This window comes from Heterocephalus glaber, unplaced genomic scaffold, assembly GCF_053883595.1.
Source record: "Heterocephalus glaber isolate CG9 unplaced genomic scaffold, H.glaber_assembly_v1.0 deba00001429, whole genome shotgun sequence".
Lineage (NCBI taxonomy): Eukaryota > Metazoa > Chordata > Mammalia > Rodentia > Bathyergidae > Heterocephalus > Heterocephalus glaber.
Window position 1 is genome coordinate 33,700,462 of NW_028258294.1, and position 23,407 is coordinate 33,723,868.

General features: G+C 41.4%; 1 protein-coding gene across 19 annotated transcripts in view; it reads right to left on the reverse strand.

Annotated features, from left to right (window-relative positions):
• The window catches only part of Fxyd6 (FXYD domain containing ion transport regulator 6), a 38,392-nt gene that overhangs the window by 4,479 nt on the left and 10,506 nt on the right, over positions 1-23,407 (reverse strand). For 10 of the 19 annotated variants that reach the window (XM_013076616.3, XM_021237708.2, XM_087212428.1 and 7 more), the window contains 3 exons: positions 836-898; positions 359-397; positions 157-231 (listed from right to left, as the gene is read on the reverse strand). In XM_013076616.3, coding sequence (XP_012932070.1) covers positions 157-231; positions 359-397; positions 836-893 — 172 coding nt within the window. In that variant the 5' untranslated portion in view covers positions 894-898. Of the gene's footprint in view, positions 1-156; positions 232-358; positions 398-835; positions 899-20,184; positions 20,230-20,951; positions 21,049-23,407 lie in introns of all 19 variants that reach the window. The other 9 variants (XM_087212433.1, XM_021237711.2, XM_087212430.1 and 6 more) reach the window with 2 other exon arrangements.

The window sequence follows — 23,407 nt, forward strand, 5'->3', positions numbered from 1 at the left end:
TTACCAAGCACCTACTATGCACTCAGCTATGTTAGGTCCTGGAGGTAACACAGAGGGCAGACAGTCTCCTTCCCCCTCCCAGAGACAGAATGGCCAGGATTTGACACTGCTCCACCTACTTAGGAGCCACCATAAATGAAGAACAAAGAAACTTACTCAGAATAAGGAGGATCCCAACAGAGAAGAGGACCACAGCAAACACCAATCCCCCAATCCTCAGGGTCTGGTAGTCTGCCAAAGGAACCAGGAGTGGGCAATGGAAACAAGGCAGGGCTAGGAGACTGTGTCCACCCCTCCTTTGATGGGGCTGCACCCCACTCCCCCATCCCCTGCACCCAGGGTTGCTGAGGCCACTTACCATAATGAAAAGGGTCCGTTTCTTTCTCCTGCTCAGTCGCTACAAAGTAAACAGGCAGGGTCAGGAAGAAGACAGCTGCACATCCTGAAATAGCTCACCTTACCTCCCAGATCTCTGCACCCACAAAGGAATTCCCAGGACATACTGGAGATGCATGGAAGGGCCAGCCTGCAGGGCTCAGGGGCAACACAAGGCCTTGGAGCAGGTAGGGCCCAGAGCCCCAGCGAGGTCCTGTATTCACAGCACACCCACATTTAGTGCCCCTTTTTATTTTTGTGTCATCTCAAAAAGGTCTGTCATTCTCTGACACATGGGGAAACTGAGGCCAGAAAAGGCCTCATGACGTGTATAAGGCCAGAAATGGCTACTTATGGTCTAGACACTGACGTGCAGTGAATTCCAAGGTTTAGGCTCAAAGTCCACAAAGGGCCAGAACCTTCTACTAGAAAGGGCTGTGGCTGCCATTGTCCTACTCACCACTGGTCAGGACTGCGGGGACCAGCAGGCTGCAGAGAAAGATCAGCACCACCTCCATCACGTCTAGGGACAGAGGAAGTCATTATTTCCTGGACAGGAACCACACCTCCACTGCCCACACCATCAGCCTGGCCTGGGGCAAGTCAAACCCCAGCTCTACTCCAAGCCCGGGGAACATTCAAACACTCACAAATGAACCATCCGACATTTACCAGACTCTTAAAAGTGTTCCGCAGGCATTAATTCAATTAATAGGACCGAAGTAGAGAGATTAACAACCAAGCCATGTCAAGAACCTGAAGCACACGGAGGCTCAGTGACACAGAGTGAGCAGCAGGGCCGAGGGCCCAGAGCAGCCCAGGAACTCCTGTGTCACACTGCTTCCAGGGCCAAAGCCGCAAGAGCATCAGGATTTTGTCATGATTTCCTTTGTGTCCCATTCTCTGGGCCATCTTTCTGTGGCCATCTCAGTTCCTGGTTCAGTTCTCATAGCCAATAACCCCTGTTAGAAATTCTCCTTTATATCAGATTGGGAGGGGGTAAAGCCCTAGTCCAGCCAGCAGTGGGGAGGGACACTGGCAGGTCCCTTCAGCTGACCCTCACATCTCTGAAGCGGCCAGGTCAACTCTTCTCAGAGGCTTCAATTCATCATCTCCCCCAGAGGTGACGTGATTAAACAAAGGGAATTTGGAAACATCACCATCACCATCCAAGTCTCTCCTTTTCCAAGAGATGCTGGGAGCTCCACTCGGGCTCACCGAGCCCTAACATCTGGATGGAGGCCTTCTGGTTCAACCAGGGACAGGTCTTGATGGAGTTGCACTCCTCACAGCCGAGCTTACATGACAGTGGTACAGAGCCAAGGAAAAGGGCAGGGAACCCATATTAGGAATGTCCAAGACTCCTTCCCACACGGCGTGAGACTGGATAAAGCCTAAACCCCTGGACCACTGCCTAGTTGGCCTGCCAGGTACTTGGTCTGAGCATGGAAACTTCCTGTGAATTTCTCTGGACCCTGATCACGTCACCCTGCTGCCTTTCACTTTCCAGCCACCAGGGGTCAGTACAACTGCATCCAGAGCCATGCAGAAGCCGGACTCCATGGGGATTCAAAATGTCTGTATCAGAAGACCAGAAGCCAGTCAGCCATTTACCTGTAGGGCTGTCTTATTTTTGAATTATTTTTCTCTTAAAGGTTACATTACATACTGTATTATAGAAATACGCAGCACACACGTCATGAAACACAGTAATAAGATGAATACCTATAAATAACTCAAAAACAAGAACATTGCAAATACTGCATTTACTTATATTTTTCTGCAACCTATTCCCTGCCTGATTCCCAGAAGTAATCAGTATTCTGACTACATATATTTTTAACCATTCCCTTGCTCTTCTGTTTCAAAAGCTTGCTAACCAACAGGCATGAATTTTCAGATGTGCACATTGAGTCAGTTCTAGAGACCTGTTGTACAACACTATAGTTAATATAGTATTGTACACCTAGAAATATTAAACTGTAGATTTCATGTTATGTACTTTTACCACAATCTAGTTCTTATCATTTTCTAGTTCCTGAACATTTCTAGCTTCATTCCCAGTGGAAACTCTACACCTATTAGCAGTTCCTCTCCATTCCTCTCCCCACCCTGCGGTTTCTGACAACTATTAATCTACATTCTGTCTCTGGATTTGCCAATTCTGGATATTTTATATGAAAACAATCAAACTCTGTGGCCTTTTGTATCTGGTGTTCACAGAGCATGTTTTTAAGGTCCGTCTACTGGTAGCATGTATCAGTGCTTTATTCTTTTTATGGCTTAATATTCCATTGTTGTACCAGGAATGGTGGTGCACACCTATAATCCTAGCACTCAGGAGGCTAAAACAGGAGGATCACTTTGAGTCTGAGGACAGCCTGGGCTACATAGCAAGTACAGGGCCAGCAAAAACTACATTGTGAGACCCTGTCTCAAAAAAAAAAAAATTCCATAACTTGCTCTTCCTTTAAAAAATATACTTGACACACACATATATTTAAATAATATATTGCTAAGTGCAGAATTTTTTTGGAGATTTATAACTAGGACACCATGTTTATACCCTTTTGGGAACTAAGTTTTTACTCAACATTATATTTCTAATATCTATCTATATTATATGTAACCAAAGTTCATTTTTAATGTTGTGTAATATCCCACTGTACAGGTTTTGATCCATTCTCCTGTCAGTGGACATGTGGTATCTTTTCTCCCCAATTTATTGCTATTATAAATAATTCGCTTTAGGTATGTTGCCCAAGGCACACACATACAAGAACTCAGAGGGCACTGTTTTCAATTCTCGAGTACCCCTCTCTTACAACCCAACACAAACACATACTCATCTGTACTAGAAACACTATCACAAAGCAATGTTTACTCTTACTATGAATGAAGTATTCTCATTTTCTATTCTACTTTGTTCATATATATATATATATATATATATATATATATATATATATATAGCCAGACTCAGCTACTCTGCAGTTTGAAAAATAATGTTCTAGAGATAAGCCTAGATGTGAAGTCATTTGTTGGGTTGTGTGCTATGCAAATTGTCAACAATAATTTAAAATTATTTTCCAAATAATTATTTTCCAAAGTGGCTACTCTATTTTAACATCCCATCAGCTGCATGTGGCTGTGCTCACTAGTCTTCAACCTTATCAACAGATGATACTGTCAGCTTAATTTTTGTCAATTTAGAGGTATAAAGTATGGTCTTAATTTGATTACTTAATAATTGAGTTTGGCTTCTTTCTGAGTACTTATCTGCCATTCCTGTTTTGTTATTGATCATTGTATTTTTCAGTCTGTCCACTTTTCAAATAGGTTGACTCTGTCTTATTACTCTTGTATTCTGGATACTAAACCTGTTAATAGTGTATTGCAAATATTTCAGTATTAGCAGCTTGCCTTTTCACTCTTTAAGATTGTCTTTCAAAGAACAGAATTTTTAAATTCTAATGTAATTGAACAAAATGAGTTTTGTCTTATTTAAGACATTCTTTCTTACCCTCAGGTCAAAAAGAGTTTTTTCTAAAAATTTAAAGCCTTATTTTTACATTTAAAGCTTTATTCAATCCAGAGTTGATATTTGTCTGAAATTTGATGTAGGGACCTATGCTCCACTTTGCCCCGTGTTGATAAGCAGATGTCCAGGCACTGTTTGTTGACTATCCTACCCCTTCCTCATGATGTACCACATCACTTTGATCACATCTCTGGTTTCCATTTAGCTTTGTATTTTGGGCTTTTGCTTTAGATATAGTGGCCAACTTTTCTGTACAATAGCTTCCCCTCCTCCCTCATTTCCTTTCCACAGACTCAGTTATCTGTAGTCCATTATGGTCTGAAAACACTGAATGGAAAATATAGAAATGAATGATTCATAAATTACATACACAGTTCTAAGAGGCATGATGAAATCTCTTGCAGCACCACATCCTGCCTGGGACATGAGTCATCCCTTTGTGCACTGTATCCACATTGTATCTAGTACCTGCCCATTAGTCACTTACCAGCCATCTCTGGTATCAAACTGACTGCATGTTATCCCAGTGCTTGTGTTCTACTAGCCTTTTTTTTTTAAAACTTAATAATAGCCCCAAAGCAGAAGAGCAGTGATGCTGGCCATCACTACTTCAATATGCCAAAAAGAAGCTATAAAGTACTTCCTTTAAGGGAAAAGGGGCAAAAGTACAGTATTTTAAGAGATAGACAATATTCACATAGCTATTACAGCATAGTTATAATTGCTTTATTTTATTATTGTTGTTAATTTTATTCTGCTTAACTGAACTTAAACTTTATCATAGGTCTGCATGTATGAGTAGGGAAAACAGCCTATATGGGGCTCAGCGCTTTCTGGTTTCCTGCATTAGATATCTACTGGGGTCTTAGATGTTCCCCTGTGGATAAAAGGGGACCACTGGGCTTGTATTAAAGTTGCAATTATTACAGCTTCACAGTAATCCTGACATGTGACAGAAGCTTCCATCTTTTTTTCTCCTCTTCCTTCAGAAATGTACTCATTATTCTTGGGCTTTTGCTCTTATAAATTTTTGAATCTGTCAACATCATCCAATACTAATGGGATTTTCATGAGAATTGCCTGGATCTATCTATCTACTGAACATGTGGAAAACTGACATGTTTCTGATCTTGAGTCTGCTGCCTATAAAGCAATGTTTTTATTTTTAAGAAACTTTTCAATGTTCTCTAATAAAGTCCCATAACTGCTTTTATATATCTTGTGCATCTTCTGCTGATTCATTCACAAGTATCTTAGAATTTGTATTATGATTTAAAATATTATCTTTTGTGTTTTCTAATTTTGCTGGTAAAGAAAAAAGCAATTAATTTGGGAACTCAGGACCTTGTGCTTGCAAGGCAGGTGCAGTGCTGCTGAGCTAAATCCCTGGCCCAATTTGTATATATTCTTAAATCCAATAATCTTATTAAACTCTTATTTCTAATAATTTACCGATAGATATCTTTAGATTTTCTTTAGACATATCACCTGTAAATGACAGAATATTGTTTCCTCTTTTTAATTATTACACTATTTATTTGTATTTCTTGTCTTAGTGCCTTAGTGCACTGGCTTAACTTCAAGTGAAACATAGGAAATGAGAATGAACACAACTGAATACTCACGCAGAACACACACACACACACACACACACAATCCAGTCTATTAATTTTAAATAGGGGCTCTTCTAATGTTTTGAAAGGTCCTCTATAACTCAGGCTTTCCAAGACGTTTCTGTTTTCTATTAATTATGAGTAAGTGTTCTATGGCTATGGCTTTTCCATTTTTATTTTATCTATCAAGGAAATAAATATATGTGGATAAAGGATGAATTTGGTTTGTTCATATTTTGCTTAGGATTTTTGCATTTATGTGCATGAGTGAGATCAGGCTGCAACTTCATTTTACTGTACTGACCTCACCTTGTTTTGGTATGGGATATGATTTGAATGTGTTTCCCAAAAGCTCATGTATTGGAATCTTAACCTCCAAAGTCTTACGTTAGTGATATTTGGAAGCAGGGCCTTTGAGAAGTAATTAGGGTTAGATGAAATCATGTGGTTAGATTCCCTGTGATGGTATTAATTAATCTAGAAGAGGAAACACACACATGTCCTGTCTCATATGATGTCCTCTACCATTTTAGGATGTAGCATGAAGGCCCTCACTAGATGCAGACACCATGCTTTCGGACTTCCCAGCCTCCAAAACCATGAGCTAAACAAACTTTTACTCTTTATAAATTATCCAGTCTCAAGTGTTTTGTCACAACAATAGAAAACTGACTAAGTGAGGTTCATAGTCTCATGAACAGTTAATCCCTGGAACAGTTTACTCAAGGTTAGACTAATCAGTCCTTTCAATGTCTGGTAGAACTAACCTGTAAAACCATTTGGGCTTAGTACTTTCTTTGTGGGCAGATTTTAAGTTGCCTATTCAATAAATTAATGGTTATAGCACTCTTCAGATACTTATTTTTTTCTTGATATTCAGTGCATTTACCTTGACATTAAGAATTTTCTCTTTTCTGCTTTCAAATTTATTGCTATAAAGTTGTTTATGGTTTTTTGTTATTGTCACTTTCATTTCTACTGGATTTGTAGAATGACCTCTTTTTCATCCCTAATATCCCTTATGATAATTCCTTTTTTTGTTTGATCAGTCTCACCAGAGGTTTATTTTATTTTATTAGTCTTTTATTATCCTTTTGGTCTTTGGGGATTTTATAGTAATCCTCTTGGTCTTAAATTCTATTTTACTTTATACCTTTCTATGTAATTATGTGTCATGTGTAAATCTTAGAGACATCAGAGCTGGAGTTTTAAAAATACAACTTGACAGTCTCTAGTATTTGTCAAATTTACTCGTTTTATTGTGATTATTGATGACACTGGCCTGATTTTGGCTGTTTTTCCATATTTTCTTATGCTTATTTATTTTTTTTGTTTTTGCCTTTTTCTTTCTTCCATATTTTGCATTTAGTACTTTTTCCTTATTTACTTTCCCTTCTGGTTCAGAAATTGTGCAATCTGTTCCTAATCTTTTCATGGTCACCTCTGGAGTTTGTGTATTCAACAAAGATTTTTAAGTCTTAAGAGTTTATTAATAGCTCTCACTCTTCAACTCTCTTTTCTTCCTCTTGTGGCGGTGGCGGCTGCAGCGGCATTGTTGTTGCCGTTCTTCTTTATCTTTTCTCCCTCACCCTCCTCCTTATCCTTCTTCTTCTTCCTCTTGCTGCCATGTTTCAAGGACAATCAGGCACCCCTCTAGAAAGACTCACGTGGCAAAAATTTAAGGACACCTCAGTTTAAAAACTCTGCTAGGAACCACACAAGTGAGGTTGGAAGAAGATCTGCCTGTGACCATGTGACTGCCACCCTGGCTGACAGCTTGACTGAGTTTCTTTAAAAACCTTGAGCTAGAACCACCCAGCTAAGCTTCTTCCTGATTCCTGACCCTCAGAAATTGTGTGAAATGGACATCTGTTGTTTTAAGATGCTGTGCTGGGAGTAATTTATTATGCTGCAATAGATAACAGATATATTTACTAAGTGATTTGTTTACCATTCTTTTTTTTCCTTTCCTTTTTCTTTTTTTTTTTTTGGTACCAGGGATCAAACTTGGGACCTTGTGCTTGTGAGGCCGCCATTCTCTTTTAATCTCAGCCATCCTTAACCATTTCCCATATTTCTAAAGACTATCTTTTATAAGTTTCTTTAATGAAGACTTATTCTAAACAGTTGTAAACTGTTTTTGTACTTCTGAAAATGTTTTCATGTTACCTCTGTAGTGCACAGATCCTAAGGAGGACAGACATCCCCAATAATTCCAACCTTCTAGAGCTCAAGCCTTTGTATGACCTCCTGCCCTTTAATGCAGTGAGAATGGCCAACTTGCTTCTAGTCAACAGAATATGGCAAAGGTCATGTGATGTCACACAAATTCTGGTATTATGTTACAAAAGCCCTAGTCTTAGCAAACTGGAACCAGAGAACTTTCTCTCTTGCTGGTTTGAAAAAAGCCACCATGTTGTGAGAAGACCAATGAAGAAAAGCACAAGGCAAGGAATTGTGGGAAGCCCCTAGCAACTGAGAGGAAGCAGCCTTTGACTAATAGCCAACAAGAAAATTAGGGCCTCTCTCATTATCAGAGATTAATTCTACCAGCAACCTGAAGTAGGCTGGAAGTAGAGCTTTCCCCAGTCAATCCTTGTATGAGTCCAAAACCTAGATTGTAGCTTGATGAGACTAGAAGAAAAAACCCAGCTAAGCTGTGTTAGACCTCTGATACAAAGAAGCCACGATATAATAAATGTGTGTTGTTTTAAGCTTCTAAGTTTGTAATAATTTGTTATACAGCAATAAACTAACACAACTCTATCCTTAGAAGGTAGTTTGGTCATGTATATAATTACAGGTTTATAATCATTTTTCCTTCACATTTGGAAGATGTTATTCACTGCTTTTCATGATTGCTGATTCCATGATCCATGATTGCTGTTGAAAAGTCTGCCACTTTAATCCCTTACAAATGTCCTTTCTATCTTTTCTCTCTGCCTTTTAATTTGTCCTTATGTTCTGAGTTTCATTAGATAAATGTCTGTATACATTTATTTTTATGTACAGTAGTCCTTGCCTTACAAATGAGCTCCACTCCAGGAGAAAATTCATAAACTGGATTCATTTCTAAGTCTAATAATGTGAGTCTTATATACCTTTGGCACAAATATACAACATATATTGCTTGTGCTTCTTAGCAGTCCCCTCCACATCACCACTGCTTTTCCTCATGCTTCAGGACATCCTGGGCTCTGACTGAGCACTGTGCTACTGTACACTATCACACTGTACAGTAAGCACACAGCAGCACAACTGTGATGACGTCTGGCAGACACGGGAGCTACTTCTGTGATTTGTTCACATCTACACATGTTCATAATGGTAATGTAACATCTGTTTGTATCTGTTAAAGTTTGAAACTTGAATGTTCATAAATTGGGGACTTACTGTATTCTCTTGTGTCTCCTTTATGGCAGACTCTTCCCATTTCATAATTATGAAAAACTCTCAGCTATTAACTTCAAATACTGCCTGTGATGGTTCATTGATTGTGTCAACTTGAGTAAATAAATCCCAACTAAATTGGCTCAGCATAGTTCTGGGTGTGGAAGACCCATCCTAGGGAGGATTATCGCCAAAATCATACAAAAGAGACACAAGGAAGGAAGGATTGTATCTGTCTCCTTCAGAGGAGCTCTAGTCTTCATTTTTACCTTGGATGTCATCTCCTGGCTTTTAGTGCAGACCCTCCAGCCTCCAGCACTGACCCTTCAGCCTTCTGGCGTAGATTCTTCAGCCTCCTGATACAGACTCACATGGGACACTACACAGAGCTTTAAGGCTTTGACTGGATCCTTTGGATCCCCAGTGCACAGACTAACCCTCTGCACTCTTCCATACCTGACTCTGTGGGTGGCCATCATAAGTCAATCTGTAAATTCTCATATAGTTGTATATCTTGAATTATATTTCTCTAGTGTATCAATTAGTGCTTACCAGAGAAATAGATATAAGATATGCAACTATATGAGAATTTACAAGGTTGGTTTACAATGGCCAACCACAGTTGGATGTGAAAGGGTGCAGAGGGTCTGTCTGCACACTAGCGATCCAAAGGATCTAGTTGAAGGTCCTGAGGTCACTGAAGTGTTCCATGTGAATCCGTATCAGGAAGTCGACGGATTGGCGATGGAAGGCTGAAGAGTCTATGCCAGAAAGCTGAAGTATCTGCACCAAAAGCTAAAGAGTCTGTGCTAGAAGCCAAGAGATGACATCCAAGTTGAAGGCAAAGACTGAGCTCCTCTGAAGAAACAGAAGCAGATCTGTCCTTCTTCATACTGACAGACACATTGCCTTTTCTCCATTCTATTTTCTCTTTATAATACAATGATTAGAAATATGTTAAATATCATCTTATTCTCCATTTCACTTAACTGCTTTCAGTTTTCATTTCCTTTTTCTGTGCTACATGCTGGGTAATTGTTTCAGATTTATTTTCTATTTGCATTTCTCCTTTTAACTGTTTAACTATTGTTTAATCGATCCATTTAATTTTTTATTTCAATGATTATATTATTTATTTCAAAATGCTGTTTGGCTTGGTCATTTGATTAGTCTTTGTTGCCTGTTCATTTATATGATTCCATTTTATTTCCTTAAACACTTTCTATATAGTTATTTCATATTCTATTTCTGATAATTCCAAAATCTTAAATGCTTAGGGGTCCAAATCTATTTATTGCATCTGTGCCTTTCAAACATACTGACTTGGTTTTTCCTGTGTTTAGTAATCTTTGAGGTGAACTCATGTTTGCTAGATTTTAATCTGTAGGATACTGACAGTCCTAAGATGATATACTTTTCTCCAAGAGAGAATTTTATTTGCTTTTTCATGGAGACTAAGGGTGGCAGATACCACCTCAAGGTCACTTATCCCCTTTCAAGGCTCCTGAGCTTAATATGAGGGTTTCAGGTTTGGCTTCACAGCCTTGCTGTGCCCAGTGATTATTAGTTTGCAAAATGTAGTGATGTCAATTAGTATTCATTCTAAGAGCAATTCTACTTTAATTGTTTACATTTCACATAATCCAGTGTTACTTTTATATTATGGGGTTTTAGTTTTCTAGGTTTGTTGGTGGTGATGGTGGTTTGGTTTCTGGTTGTTGTGGCTTCTGTCTGGATGTCCCCCCAAAGCCTCATGAAGTCTTTTTCGAAGGTAGCTAAATCTGGAATATGTGATGCTAGGATTAAGGGTGTGTGATTACTAAACCACTACACATTCGTGATTGGTTTGGCACCACCCTAATCCCAGTAGTCTGAATAAGATAAAAGGAGCAAAAAGACACTGTTAAGGTCCCTCGTTACCTCTGCTACCTTGTGTGTGCCATGTAGTTTCTCTTCTGTGATGCCTGTCTGCCATCCCTGTCTTGGAGCCAGCCAATTAGGGACGGAAAGCTCTACAAACTGTGAGCTAAATAAACCCTTTTCCCCTTTAACTTTGGAGGTCGGATATTTTGTCTCAACAACAAGAGAAAAGTAACTAACACACTGGTTAAGCAGTGTTCAGTATGTGAAAAGAAGTGGCGACTAATAACTGGGTATTTTCCTTCCTTCTTGTAACCCCAGCTCTATGATAACAGATCTGTGACCAATTATCTTTTCTTTGAGATGGAGTCTCACTATATTCCCCAGGCCGGCCTCAAACTTGTGGCCTCAAGCAATCACACCCCTCATCCCCAGCCTCCCAAGCAGCTTGGACTGCAGGTGCATGACACCGTACCTGGCTCAGGGATCAAATATTTTATAGTTCCTTCAATTATTGAGGCAATCATACTGTCCTAAATACATTTTTCAAAGTATGAAATAAAATAAGTTTATGTACTTGATATGTATGAAATCCCTTTCCTTCCTTCTTTCCTTTTCTTCCTTCAGTTAAATTTATTGCCATCTCCAAGACAAGGGTATGTCTACAAATTACATATTCAAATTATATCTGGTCCTTGTGCACACAGTGAAGAGAATGGACTCAGTATCTGGAGGATGAAAATGGACATTAAAGGCCTTCAAATCCTAGGGACCTTGGTATGAATGTTGGATACAAAGTGCCAGAGGGAAGGAAACATGGGCTAGCTTTCCCAGCTCTAGCCAGCAGAAGTGATAATAGGCTATCAGCCACCTCCTGGAGTAGGAAATGCACATGTCAAGGATCCAAGGCCACTAGACACAGTGGTTGGGACCTCAGGATGCTGCTGTGCCTTCCCCTATCCCCTGACAATCACCTCCTCAGATGCTCAGGTTCAGTTCCACAAACAGTGAATTTCTAGAAAGGGCCACACTATTCTGGGTCTGCAAGAGATAAATAGGTGAACAAGATTCAGCCTTAGCTACCAAGGACAGGCAGGATTTGGCAGCAAAGTTTGGGGAGGACTTCCCAAGAGGTAGAGACTACACATAGCTAAAGTCCATAGGAACACAGAGAAAAGGAGCCAGGAGGAGGGGAACCTAGAAGTTTCCATTGAGAAGTTAATATTTCAGCTGAACTTTGAATGTAGGACAAGATTTTCATAGACAGGACTGAGAAGAGAGAAAGGAAGGGCAGCCTGGCACAACCAAGAGCACAAACACAGGCAATGGGAGGGGGAAATGGAAAGAAGCAATGACAAATAGTATTCAGTTCAAGTTCAAATTCAGTTCATATAGTCACATATTCAAGTTGAACCTCAAGACATTTCACTCAGTAGTAGTAGTAGTAGTAGTAAAGGAGCTTCCTTAAGGGGCCCTGAATGAGGTTGAGCAGGTGAGAGGGCTTCATCCACTAAAAATGTCTGCACAGTGTAAGAGAAGGCTGTGCCAGAAACCCACCAAGTAGTTCTCATTCCCAGTAAAAGACACCTTCCAAAACAGTGATAATCCAGTCTGCGTGAAGCAGGATGAGTTGTTGATAAGAATCCTAAGATGGTTGGAATCAGACTGTGGAGAACTGTAAGCATCAAGCTAAAAAGTTAAGACCTGTCTGTACTCTAAAGAAAGCATTTCAGGTCACAGTGTGCTGAAAGAAATACTGTCATAGATTTGAAAAGTAATCCACTCTCCACCCCTTTAAACTGCTGCCAAGGCTCAGCTCCACCAGCCACACCTCAGCCCTAGTCTCCTCCTGGTGTCTCTTGGCTCCTAAACCTATGTTGAAAACTCTCATCAGTGATACAGATGGCACTGGCTAGGAGTTGAGGGGCCAAGCACATACACAGAGCTTTGAGGTGACACAGAATGCCTTTGTCTCTGCTGAACCAAGAAACTCTATCTCAATTTCCCTCACTCCCACACAGCCCTTCTGTATCCCCATCCTCCTCCTTTCCACACATTCCTTTCTCCCTGCTTCCAAGAAGGAAACTGGAGGGCTTGGAGCTGGCTGGGACAGGGAGGTAAAGAGGTGGTAGAAATTATAAATCTTATTTCTAGGCCACAGAGTTTATAGAGCAGGTAGGAGAGTAGAGGGAGAAATCTTTAGGTGAGGGAAAAGCAGGGCAGAACTTAGTAGGGCTGGGAGAGGGGGCTTGGAAATGTTCCTTGAGTCTCAGTGTGCATGCAAGGGGGAAGGCCTCATGCTGAGACCTTGGACCCCTGTCCAGGACCCTACACATCTGGTTTGATGAAACAGGGCATCCAAGATGTCACTGTTGCTGGAGTGGGGGACTCAATGCCTCCATTTCTATAATTGTAGGTCATTTAGATCATTCTGTTTGAAAGACAGACCCAATCCCATTGGCTTCCTCTACAGGACATGGTGAGGAGGAATCTGGCCTCCACTCACACCCTCATTTATCTCTACATGGGCAAACAGCTGACATTTCAGCTGGCAGCAGCACTTCCACATTAATTTTCTTCTCCCAATGTCCTGCCATTTTTGCAGGGCCTGCTGCATGTGCGAACGTAATCAGAAAAGTTTCTCTGGTGATTATCTTTCCATACTGAGTCACATAATTTCACTTAATTGCTGGGTAAAAGCTGCTTGGAAAAAGAAGCCACTGGTTGATGATATAGCAACATGCTGTATTATTTGAGTCCATGCAGCAGGGAGGTAGATCCAAATACCCAGTTCTATTGTGACAATAACTCAGAAACAACCTTCCTTTAAGAGGCAGAGGCTCCAAATTACAGTGAAACTTCATTATCCCGTGTGCATGCCTTCCTCTCCTGCTCCCGAAGCCTCGCTAGCCTTCCCCCAGGGCACCTGCTTGCCTTTCTGCAGGCTTAGCCCATGGACAATATGCCCAGGCACCATATGGCCGAGGTCCTAGGAGGATGCCCCAAAGAGAGATGAGGCCCCTACTCCCAACATACCCAAAGGACTCTTTCTTAGGGTCACAGAATGTCTGGGCCCCATGGATTAGGCTAACTGGTTACCCAAAGCTATTATTATAAGTTGGGGGGATATGATTTAGTCGATGGTGTCTTTACATTTTTGCAACAAAGATGGTGTTGAAAGATTTCACTGTGTATAAATAGAGTATAGCCAAGATGTAAGATTTAGCAGATGGACCTGGCATCACAGAATGCCAGAGTGGGTTAGAATGACTGAGATGAAGGCTCTGACTTTCATTTGAGACAACTGAGTCCCAGAGAAAGAAGCTAATCTGATTCATCTAGTCAGTCAGTTGCAGGGCCCGGCCCAGGACACTGGCCTCCACTCCTGCCTGCTGCTTTGATGTGCTTGGGTTAGCAGGCTGTCACACCAGGACTGGCGAAGCAATAGCTGAGGACACCTGGGGCAGCCCTGCAGGAGCCAGGTTAGAAGAAAAGGCCCTGCAGAGATGGGTGTTGGCTGGGCAGAGAGGGAGAGGAGGAAAGGAATGGGTGGGCAGGCTCCTCTGTTTAAAAGATGACCTTTTTACTTTTTTTTTTTTTTTTGATACTGGGGATCGAACTCAGGACCTTGCACTTTCGAGGCAGGTGGCAGCACCACTGAGCTAAATCCCAGCCCAGAAGATGACCTTTGATTGGAATACAAGGGGGTGTGCTGGTTTCAGGGACAGGGAGAGATGGAATCATATCTAGAAAGGGCTTCTAGAAGGCACAGCACCCAGCTCCTCACTCTCACACAGGGTAGCAAGGCTAAGGAGGCCTCCAAAAGCCTTTGGGGCCAGTCTCTTGCCTCTGAAATGTTTTGCTCAACACCAATAGATCAGACCACCCTCCCCCTACCCTTTCCCCCAATAGTAAGACTTAGTGATGTCTTGGGGATATAAAGATTTCACCCCTCCATAGTACATCTGTGCCAGTTTTAGCCCTGGGCATCATCATCGCCTGTTGCCATCATCAGCCTGGCCTTACACTATTCACATCCATACTACATAACAGCCACCTGCACCATGCCGTGCAGCTGGGATGATGGCAAAGGCCTGTGCCCACTGCCTATGAGCTTGCCTGTGACAGTGAGACTCCATGCCTTCTGAAGGCCCTTTCTTAACATCAGACCCATCTTCTAGGGAAAGCACAGGTGCCGGGTTCCACACTTCAGGCCTGCTCTGTCTGCCTCCCTGGTTGGTGGAGAGTGGGTAGTTTTCTGCTGTGAGCGGCCACCCAGACTGGGGGAGGGCGCCCACCCACTTGGTGGCTGAGGGCTTGGCCACCTACACTGTGGCTCTTCAGGGGACCCCACCACCACTATCACTGCTATCCCACTTGTTTCTACCCAGCCCCGGCTGCCAGGAACTGCCTGAGGGGGCCAGATGAGCTCTGCAAACATGGCCACAGAGAAAGAAAAGGAGCTCCTGCCAACCAAACTCCCCAACATCTCCATCTTCATGCATATTCACGAGAAGGGGCCAGAAGGAGGCATCCTGCCTGCCAGCTCACCCCACTGGGAATTTATGCTCCCTCCTTGGACAGACAGCAGCTTACTCAGGAGGGTGACTTTTTTTTTTAACAGATTACAGGCTTGGGCACCTGATTAGGTAAGGGTGGGCACATGGGGCAGGCAGAGCAGCCAATCCATCTCCCCGTCCACTTTGCAAGGCCATTCTAAAGGTCAAGTGAGACAACACAGGTGAAAGTTCTTTGTAAACTATAAGCTCTGTAACGATAAATTTATGAGGCATTCACGCATTACCAGGTCCTAGTTTAAGTGGTTTACTCATTCAATTCTTACAGTAGTCCCAGAAATTGGCCATTATACAGACATGATCATTTCCATTATACAGATAGGTAAACTGAGGCCAGGTAGATTTAGTCATTTGCTCAAAGTCCCAGAGCCAGAAAGTAGCAGAACCCAGATTCAAAATCAAGCGCCCTGGCCCCACTCGGTTGGAAACACTCAGCTCTCCTGCCTCCCTGTAGCTTTGTGGCCTGAAACAAGTTACTTAACCTCTCTGAGCCAATTGTAAAATGGGAACAATACTATGCAACTCAGGGGTGCTAAGGATTGGGTGAAAGGGGCTTTGTGTGGGACAGTTATTGTCTGATTGCCCCACTTGTCCCTGCTTCTGTGACTGCCATCTCCTACTGGAAGCCTCTTCTTTCTTGACCGCAGCCGGTGGTTTCAGGTGGCTAACACCCAGCCCTCCCTGGTAGCTAAAAGGACGAATAGGAAACTTCAGTATCCCCCACCTAGGGTTTCCATGTGAGAACCTAGGAAGGAAGAGACAGAGAAGCCGAGCTGTGATAGACAGAGTGGAGAGGTTTCTGGGGTCAGAGTCAGGCAGTAGTAGCAAGCAGGAATTGGACAGGAGGGAGAAGCAGAGGAGGGACAGGGAAAGGATCCAGGTGGGCATCAGGCCTGCCCTTCCTACAGTTCAGCTCAGTGAGCTGATGATAGTCTGTGCCTTGCCTAATGAGAAGGGCTCTCTTTTGGCCACCTGCAGAGAGGAGAGACAGGGTGTGAGCACAACACCCAGCAAACAGCAATGGTTCTCCTTTTCACTGTTACAGTTCCCCAGCTCTGTCCTCAGCCTCCTCCTTCATTTTCTACCTTTTCCTGGAAAAGAGGGAAGTGAAACAGAGGCAGAGGCCCAGGAAAGGACCCCAGTGACCTCCCATCTTTTCCTTCCCTTCCTCCTCTTGGTGCCCTCTACCCACTGGGAGGCTCCTGTGTCCCATGAGACACAGGCACAGGGGAGGCTTCAGCCCATGGCCGGCACAAGCTCCCCTGGCCACTGCCTTCTCCCGCCCCAAGATCCACAACCAAGTCATTCAGGGCCACATCCAGGTGGCATAATGACAGTGTGCCTTCCGGGGAGAAGCAGAGGACAGTGACAATGACCAAGAAAGCCCCCCAAAGAGGCACACAAGCAAGACAGAGGACATGACACACAGGCAGGAAACCCCAGGAGAAGTGAAATTGAAAGGGGAGATGCCCAAAGAGAAGCAGGAGAAAGGCCAGCAAAGGGACAATAGGTTACAAGATGGCACAGGGGTGGCCCAGAGACAATGCCCCCACCAAAAATTGTCAGAAAAGTGGAAAGGAAAGACACAGAGGGAGAAGCAAAGAGAGGTGGAGCTCGCAAAGGAAAAAGAAAATCTTCCTGAGAGTAACCATCAGATAAGCCTCTTCACTGTCCCCCAGAGCAAGGTCCTGGCCCACAAACACTTGGCTGCTCGAGTGGCTTCCCCTTGGTCCCTGCACTCCCTGGTCACACTAATCCTCCAAAGAGCAGAGAAAGGAAAACCCTCCCAGATGGAGTCTGTAAATGAAAAGCCAACAAGCAGCTGCAGTCCCAAGGGGAAATGACTCACATTGCTCCCCAGCTGCATAGTGGCTGCCCTGTGGAGGGCAGCGTCTCTGCTGGACAGAGGCCAGGAGCCTACAGAGCCCGAGCCAGAGGCCCAGGCTTTGAGGTCCTCAGGTATCACTCTAGTCAGCATTCCCAATCTTCCTCCTCCAAAGAAAAGCCACTGCTGCCCATGAGAGCCCCCTCAGGGTGTCTAAGAGGGCTGGCCCCTGGGATACACAGGCAAGGCCACGAGGACTTCTGTACAACTAGAAGGCAGTTCCTAATGTGGCCCCAGTCCTCCTGCCTCCAGGGCAAATTGCATCAGGAATAGGACTCTTTTCCCTCAGCCATGGACCTCCCAGTGTCCTTATGGCTGTCAAAAGGGGTGCAACTGTGTTAGCATGTTCCATACCCCATAAGGCACCTGTTTCCTCTCATGTTGGTTGAGGCAATGATGATACTGATAATGATGGTAGTGGTAATAACAATAATAACACCAAACATTTAGAAGACATCCTATTTGTCAAAGAACTTCACAGCCATTAGCTCAAAGAAACACCACAACTACGTGCAATGTTGGTTATCAAGGCCATTTTACATGCTAGAAAATGGAAGGTTCAGAGTTATGTTATTACCCAAGGTCCCCTAGATAACAACAGCATACCTCATATCGCCACCTAATTCTGTTAATTCCAAATACTGTATCCTTTCTATTCTTCCTTGTTGCCTCCCTGGCAAGTGTGGCAATTCACATGGACAAAGGAAAATAAAAATAGTGCTCTTAAGTTATTCCTGGAATGCAAGGATGGTTCAACATACAAAAATCCATCTAACATACCACATTAATAAAATGTCAGAAAAAAAATAACCATCTCAATTGGTACAGAAAAAGTACCTATAAAATTCAACATTCTCTCCTGATAAAGACACTCAACAAATAAGGAACAGAAGGAAACAGCTATAACCTAATATAAACCATCCATAAAAAACCAACAAGAAACATCAATATCAATGGTGAAAGACTGAAAACTTTTCCTCCAACAACAGAAACAAGGCAAGGGAGCCCACTTTTACCATTACTATTCAACATGGTATTAGAAATTTTAGCCAGGGCAATTAAACAAGAAAAATAAATAACATGTAACCAAATTGAAAAAGAAGTAAGATTATCTTTGTTCAAAGATGTTATGATCTTATAGATAGCAAACTGAAGATTACACATATGCACACAGATTCTTGGAATAAATGAATTCAGCAAAGTAGCAGGATATAAAGTCAATACATAAAACTCAATGCTTGTTCAGAAAAAATAAATTAACTGAAATGGAAATTAAGAAAGCAATTCCATGTATCATAGTATCAAAAAGAGTAAAATACTTAGAAATTAACCAAAAAGCTGAAAACTTGCACAATGTAAACTATAAAATATTTCTCAAAAATGAAAGAGACATGAATGAATGGAAAGACATCTATGTTCACAGATTAGGATACAGTATTGTTAAGATGCCAATATTAAGCCAGGCATGGTGGTACACACTGGTACTCCCAGTACTCTGGGAGGCTGGAGCAGGAAGATAGTAAGTTCAAGCTCAGTCTATTCAACCAAGTAACGTAGTAAGATCCTGTCTCAAAAGGGCTGAGGATGCAGCTCAGTGCAAGGGCCCTGGGATGAAACCCCAGTACCACCAGAAAAAAAGCCAATACTATCCCTAAATGATCTATATATTTAATATGATATTTATCAAAGTCACAATTAATTTTTTGCATCTAAGATTCACATGGAATCTCAAGAAACCCAAAATAGCTACAACAATCCTGAAAATGAAGAACATAGTTTCCATACTTCCTGATTTTAAAACTTATCACAAAGCCACAGTAATCAAAACAGTATGGTACTGACATATAGACAGAGCAACAGAAAAGACCAATAGAATAGAATGCAGAAATAAACCCTCACATACAAAGTCAAATGATTTTTTTATAACTTGGGTGCCAAGACCATTTAATGAGGAAAAGATAGCCTTTTCAAGAAGTGATACTGAGAAAACTAGATATCCACATGAAAAACATAGTTGGACCCTTCCCTCATGCCACATACAAAAATTAATCTGCAATGGATAAACATAGAACAAGAAAACACTTAGAATACAGGGCAAAAGCTTCATAATATTGAATTTAGAGGTGATTTCTTAAATATGACAATAAAGGCACAGTCAATAAAAGAAAAAATAAACAACTTCATGAAAATTTAGCAAGTTTTGTACATCAAAAGACACTATTAACAGAGTAAAAAGATAACCAAAGAATGGGAAAAATACTTGCAAATCATAAATCGGGTAAGGGATTACTATCTAGAATATATACAGACTTCCTAAAACTCAACAACAGAAAACCAAGCAATCCAATTAAAAAATGAGCAAAGGACTTGAAGAGATCTCCTCCAAGAAGATAAACAAATAGCCAAAACCATGCGAAGATGTTCAGCATCACTAATAATCAGGGAAATGTAGACTAAAACAACTACACCTCACACCTATTAGAATGGCTATGATGCACACACATATACACACACACACACACACAACAGGGTTGGTGAGAATACAGAGATTGGAATCACGTCCTATGATCGGTATAGTATCTGTAGAAAACAGTATAATGGCTCCTCGAAATATTTTTTAAAATAAAATTACCATATGATCCACCAATTTCACTTCCCCCCCCAAAAATCAAAAAGGTCTCAACAAGATAATCTGTAGAATCACATTCATAGCAGTATTATTCACAATAGCTAAAACACAGAAGCAACCCAAGTGTCCATCAACACATAAATGGATAAACAAAATGTGGTATTTGTATACAGTGGAATCTTATTCACCCTTAAAAGGGAAGAAATTCTGACACATGCAGCAATGTGGATGAACCTTGAAGATATTACACATAGTGAAATAAACAATCACATAACAACAAACACTATATGATTCCACTTCCATGTGGTACTTACACTGTAGTCAAAATCAGAGATGTAGGTGTTATGGCGTCAGTCAGACTAAGGGAAGGAGAACAGGGGGTTATTGCTTCATGAGTACAGTTTTAGTTTTATAAGATGAAGAGAGTTCTGGAAATGGATATTGGTAAAGCCTCCACAACAATATGAATAATTAAAACTACTGAACTATACACTTAACAAAGGTAAAGATGATAACTTGTTATGTGTATTTTACAAGTTAAAATGGGGGGTATAATTGATGGAAAAAATAAAATGCTGACCCCTGACTTACAGTTAACCTAGCCCATTTAATGGGAATGTTCTTATCAGGCCAGGGGAGAATAGACAGAATAAGAATAACCCAAAATATTTATTGATTTATGTACCAATATAATTACTTTTTTAAAAAGAATAACCCAAAATACAGTTTTTCAAATTTTTGGTATGTATCATGTTTTTAAATTTCCCCTCACACTTTCTGGCCCAACTCTGTTGTGCTCACTGTGACTGATGGTTGGGGTAAGCCTGAGACCCTGGAGCCTCTTAGGAGAACTGGGCAGCTGCAGACTTGCCAGCTGTTGTTGGGTTTCAGCTGAGCTTTAAGATCAACACAGATGCCCATCTCCCTCCTCAGCCTCTGCCTGTGTCACAGCAGTTGCTGGGTGTTCTGCTGCTCATGCCCAGTGCATTTATACTGGGAGCTGGACAATGTCCCAGAGCAGTTGTAGGTGATCCTGGCCACTGGTACTCAGCTCTCAGGGGATACCAACAGAACTACTCACCTAGCGGGGAGTCTTTCACAAGTGGGCGTTTCATGAGTGGACTTCAAGGCTGCCAATTACTTTGTTTCTGGCATGGCTAGAATTTTAGGGTGTGGACCTGAAATAAAGACCACCCCTATTCAAATATATATCTGCCCCCAAAAAGGAAAGAAAAGGCCCAAATCCATGCAATTCGGAATGAAAAGGGTGAAATTACAACAGACCCAGCAGAAATCCAGAGGATCATCAATACCTACTTCCAGAATCTATACGCCAGTAAGATGGACAACACAGAAGAAATGGACAGATTCCTAGATATGTATGAATTACCAAAGTTGAACGAAGAAGACCTAAAAATTCTGAACAACCCAATATCAACCAAAGAAATTGAAAATGTAATTAAAAACTTATCAACTAAGAAAAGCCCGGGCCCTGATGGCTTCACTGCTGAATTCTACAAGACATTTAGAGAGGAACTGCTGCCACTACTCTTTAAACTCTTCAATGAAATTGTAAGGGAAGCAATACTCCCAAATTCATTCCTGGAAGCAAGCATCACCTTGATCCCCAAAGCAGAGAAATACCCAACCGAAAAGGAGAACTATAGGCCAATCTCACTAATGAACATAGATGCAAAAATCCTTAATAACATAATGGCAAACAGAATGCAGAAGATCATCAAGAAGATCATACACCCTGATCAAGTGGGATTCATCCCAGGGATGCAGGGATGGTTCAATATACACAAATCAATCAATGTAATACACTATATCAAGAGAGCCAAGGACAAAAACCATATGATTATCCCCATAGACACAGAAAAAGCATTTGACAAAATCCAACATGCATTTATGATAAAAACCCTACAAAAAATTGGAATAGATGGTCTCTACCTCAAACTGATAGAAGCCATCTATGAAAAACCAACAGCCAATATCATACTAAATGGTCAAAAACTGAAATCCTTCACACTAAAATCAGGAACAAGACAAGGATGTCCACTATCACCACTCTTGTTCAGTATAGTTCTGGAAACATTAGCCACAGCAATTAGACAAGAGAAAGAAATAAAAGGAATAAAGATAGGAAATGAAGAAGTCAAACTGTCATTATTTGCAGATGACATGATACTCTATATAGAAGACCCCAAGAACTCCACCAAAAGTCTTCTAGACTTAATAACCAAATTCAGTCAAGTAGCTGGTTACAAGGTCAACACACAAAAATCAATAGCTTTCCTCTACACCAATGACAGACTCACTGAGAGAGAAATAGGGCAAATAATTCCTTTCACAATAGCATCCAAAAAATTCCTTTCACAATAGCATCCAAAAAACTGAAATACCTAGGAATCAACCTAACAAAAGAAATCAAAGACCTCTTCTCTGAAAACTATGGCACTCTGAAAAGAGAGATTGAAGATGATATCAGGAAATGAAATCAGACATCCCCTGCCCCTGGGTAGGAAGGATTAATATAGTGAAAATGGCCATACTTCCAAAACTGCTATATAGATTTAACGCAATTCCAATTGAGATCCCAGCAGCATACTTCCTGGACCTTGAGAAAACACTCCAAAAATTCATTTGGAACAAGAAGAGACCCAGAATAGCAAAAGCAATTCTAGGTAACAGAGACATGGCAGGGGGTATCACAATCCCCAACCTGCAACTCTACTACAAAGCTACTGTGATAAAAACAGCATGGTACTGGCAAAGAAACAGACCTGAGAACCAGTGGAACAGATTAGAAGATGCAGAAACAATGCCAGACACACTCAACCATCTCATCTTCGATAAAGGAGCCAAACACCCTCATTGGAGGAAAGATAGCCTCTTTAATAAATGGTGCTGGAAAAATTGGGCTTCAACTTGCCAAAGACTAAAACTAGACCTATATCTCTCACCATGCACTAAACTAAAATCAAAATGGATTAAAGATCTAAATATTAAAATAGAAACTCTGAACCAGTTGGAACAGAGGTTAGGTAGAACTCTTGAAGACATTGGTGTAGGAAAAGATTTTATGAACAAAATCTCAGTTGCCCGTGAACTAGCACAAACAATCAACAAGTGGGATCTCTTCTTATTAAAAGGCTTCTGCACAGCAAGAGAAACCACCAGCAGTGTGAAGAGACAACCCACAATGTGGGAAAAAATCTTCACCTGCTCTTCCTCAGACAAAGGTCTACTATCTCGAATCTATAAAGAACTTAAAAAGATCAGACCTCCCAAATTTAAAGACCCAATCCGAAAATGGGCATCTGAAATGAACAGACATTTCTCAGACAAAGAAGTACAAATAGCAAATAAATACATGAAAAAATGTTCACCATCACTGGTCATTCAAGGGATGCAAATGAAAACAACACTGAGATTCCACTTCAGTCCCGAAAGAATGGCTGCTATCATGAAATCAACCAATAACAAAGGCTGGCGGGGCTGTAGGGAAAGAGGAACCCTGCTCCACTGCTGGTG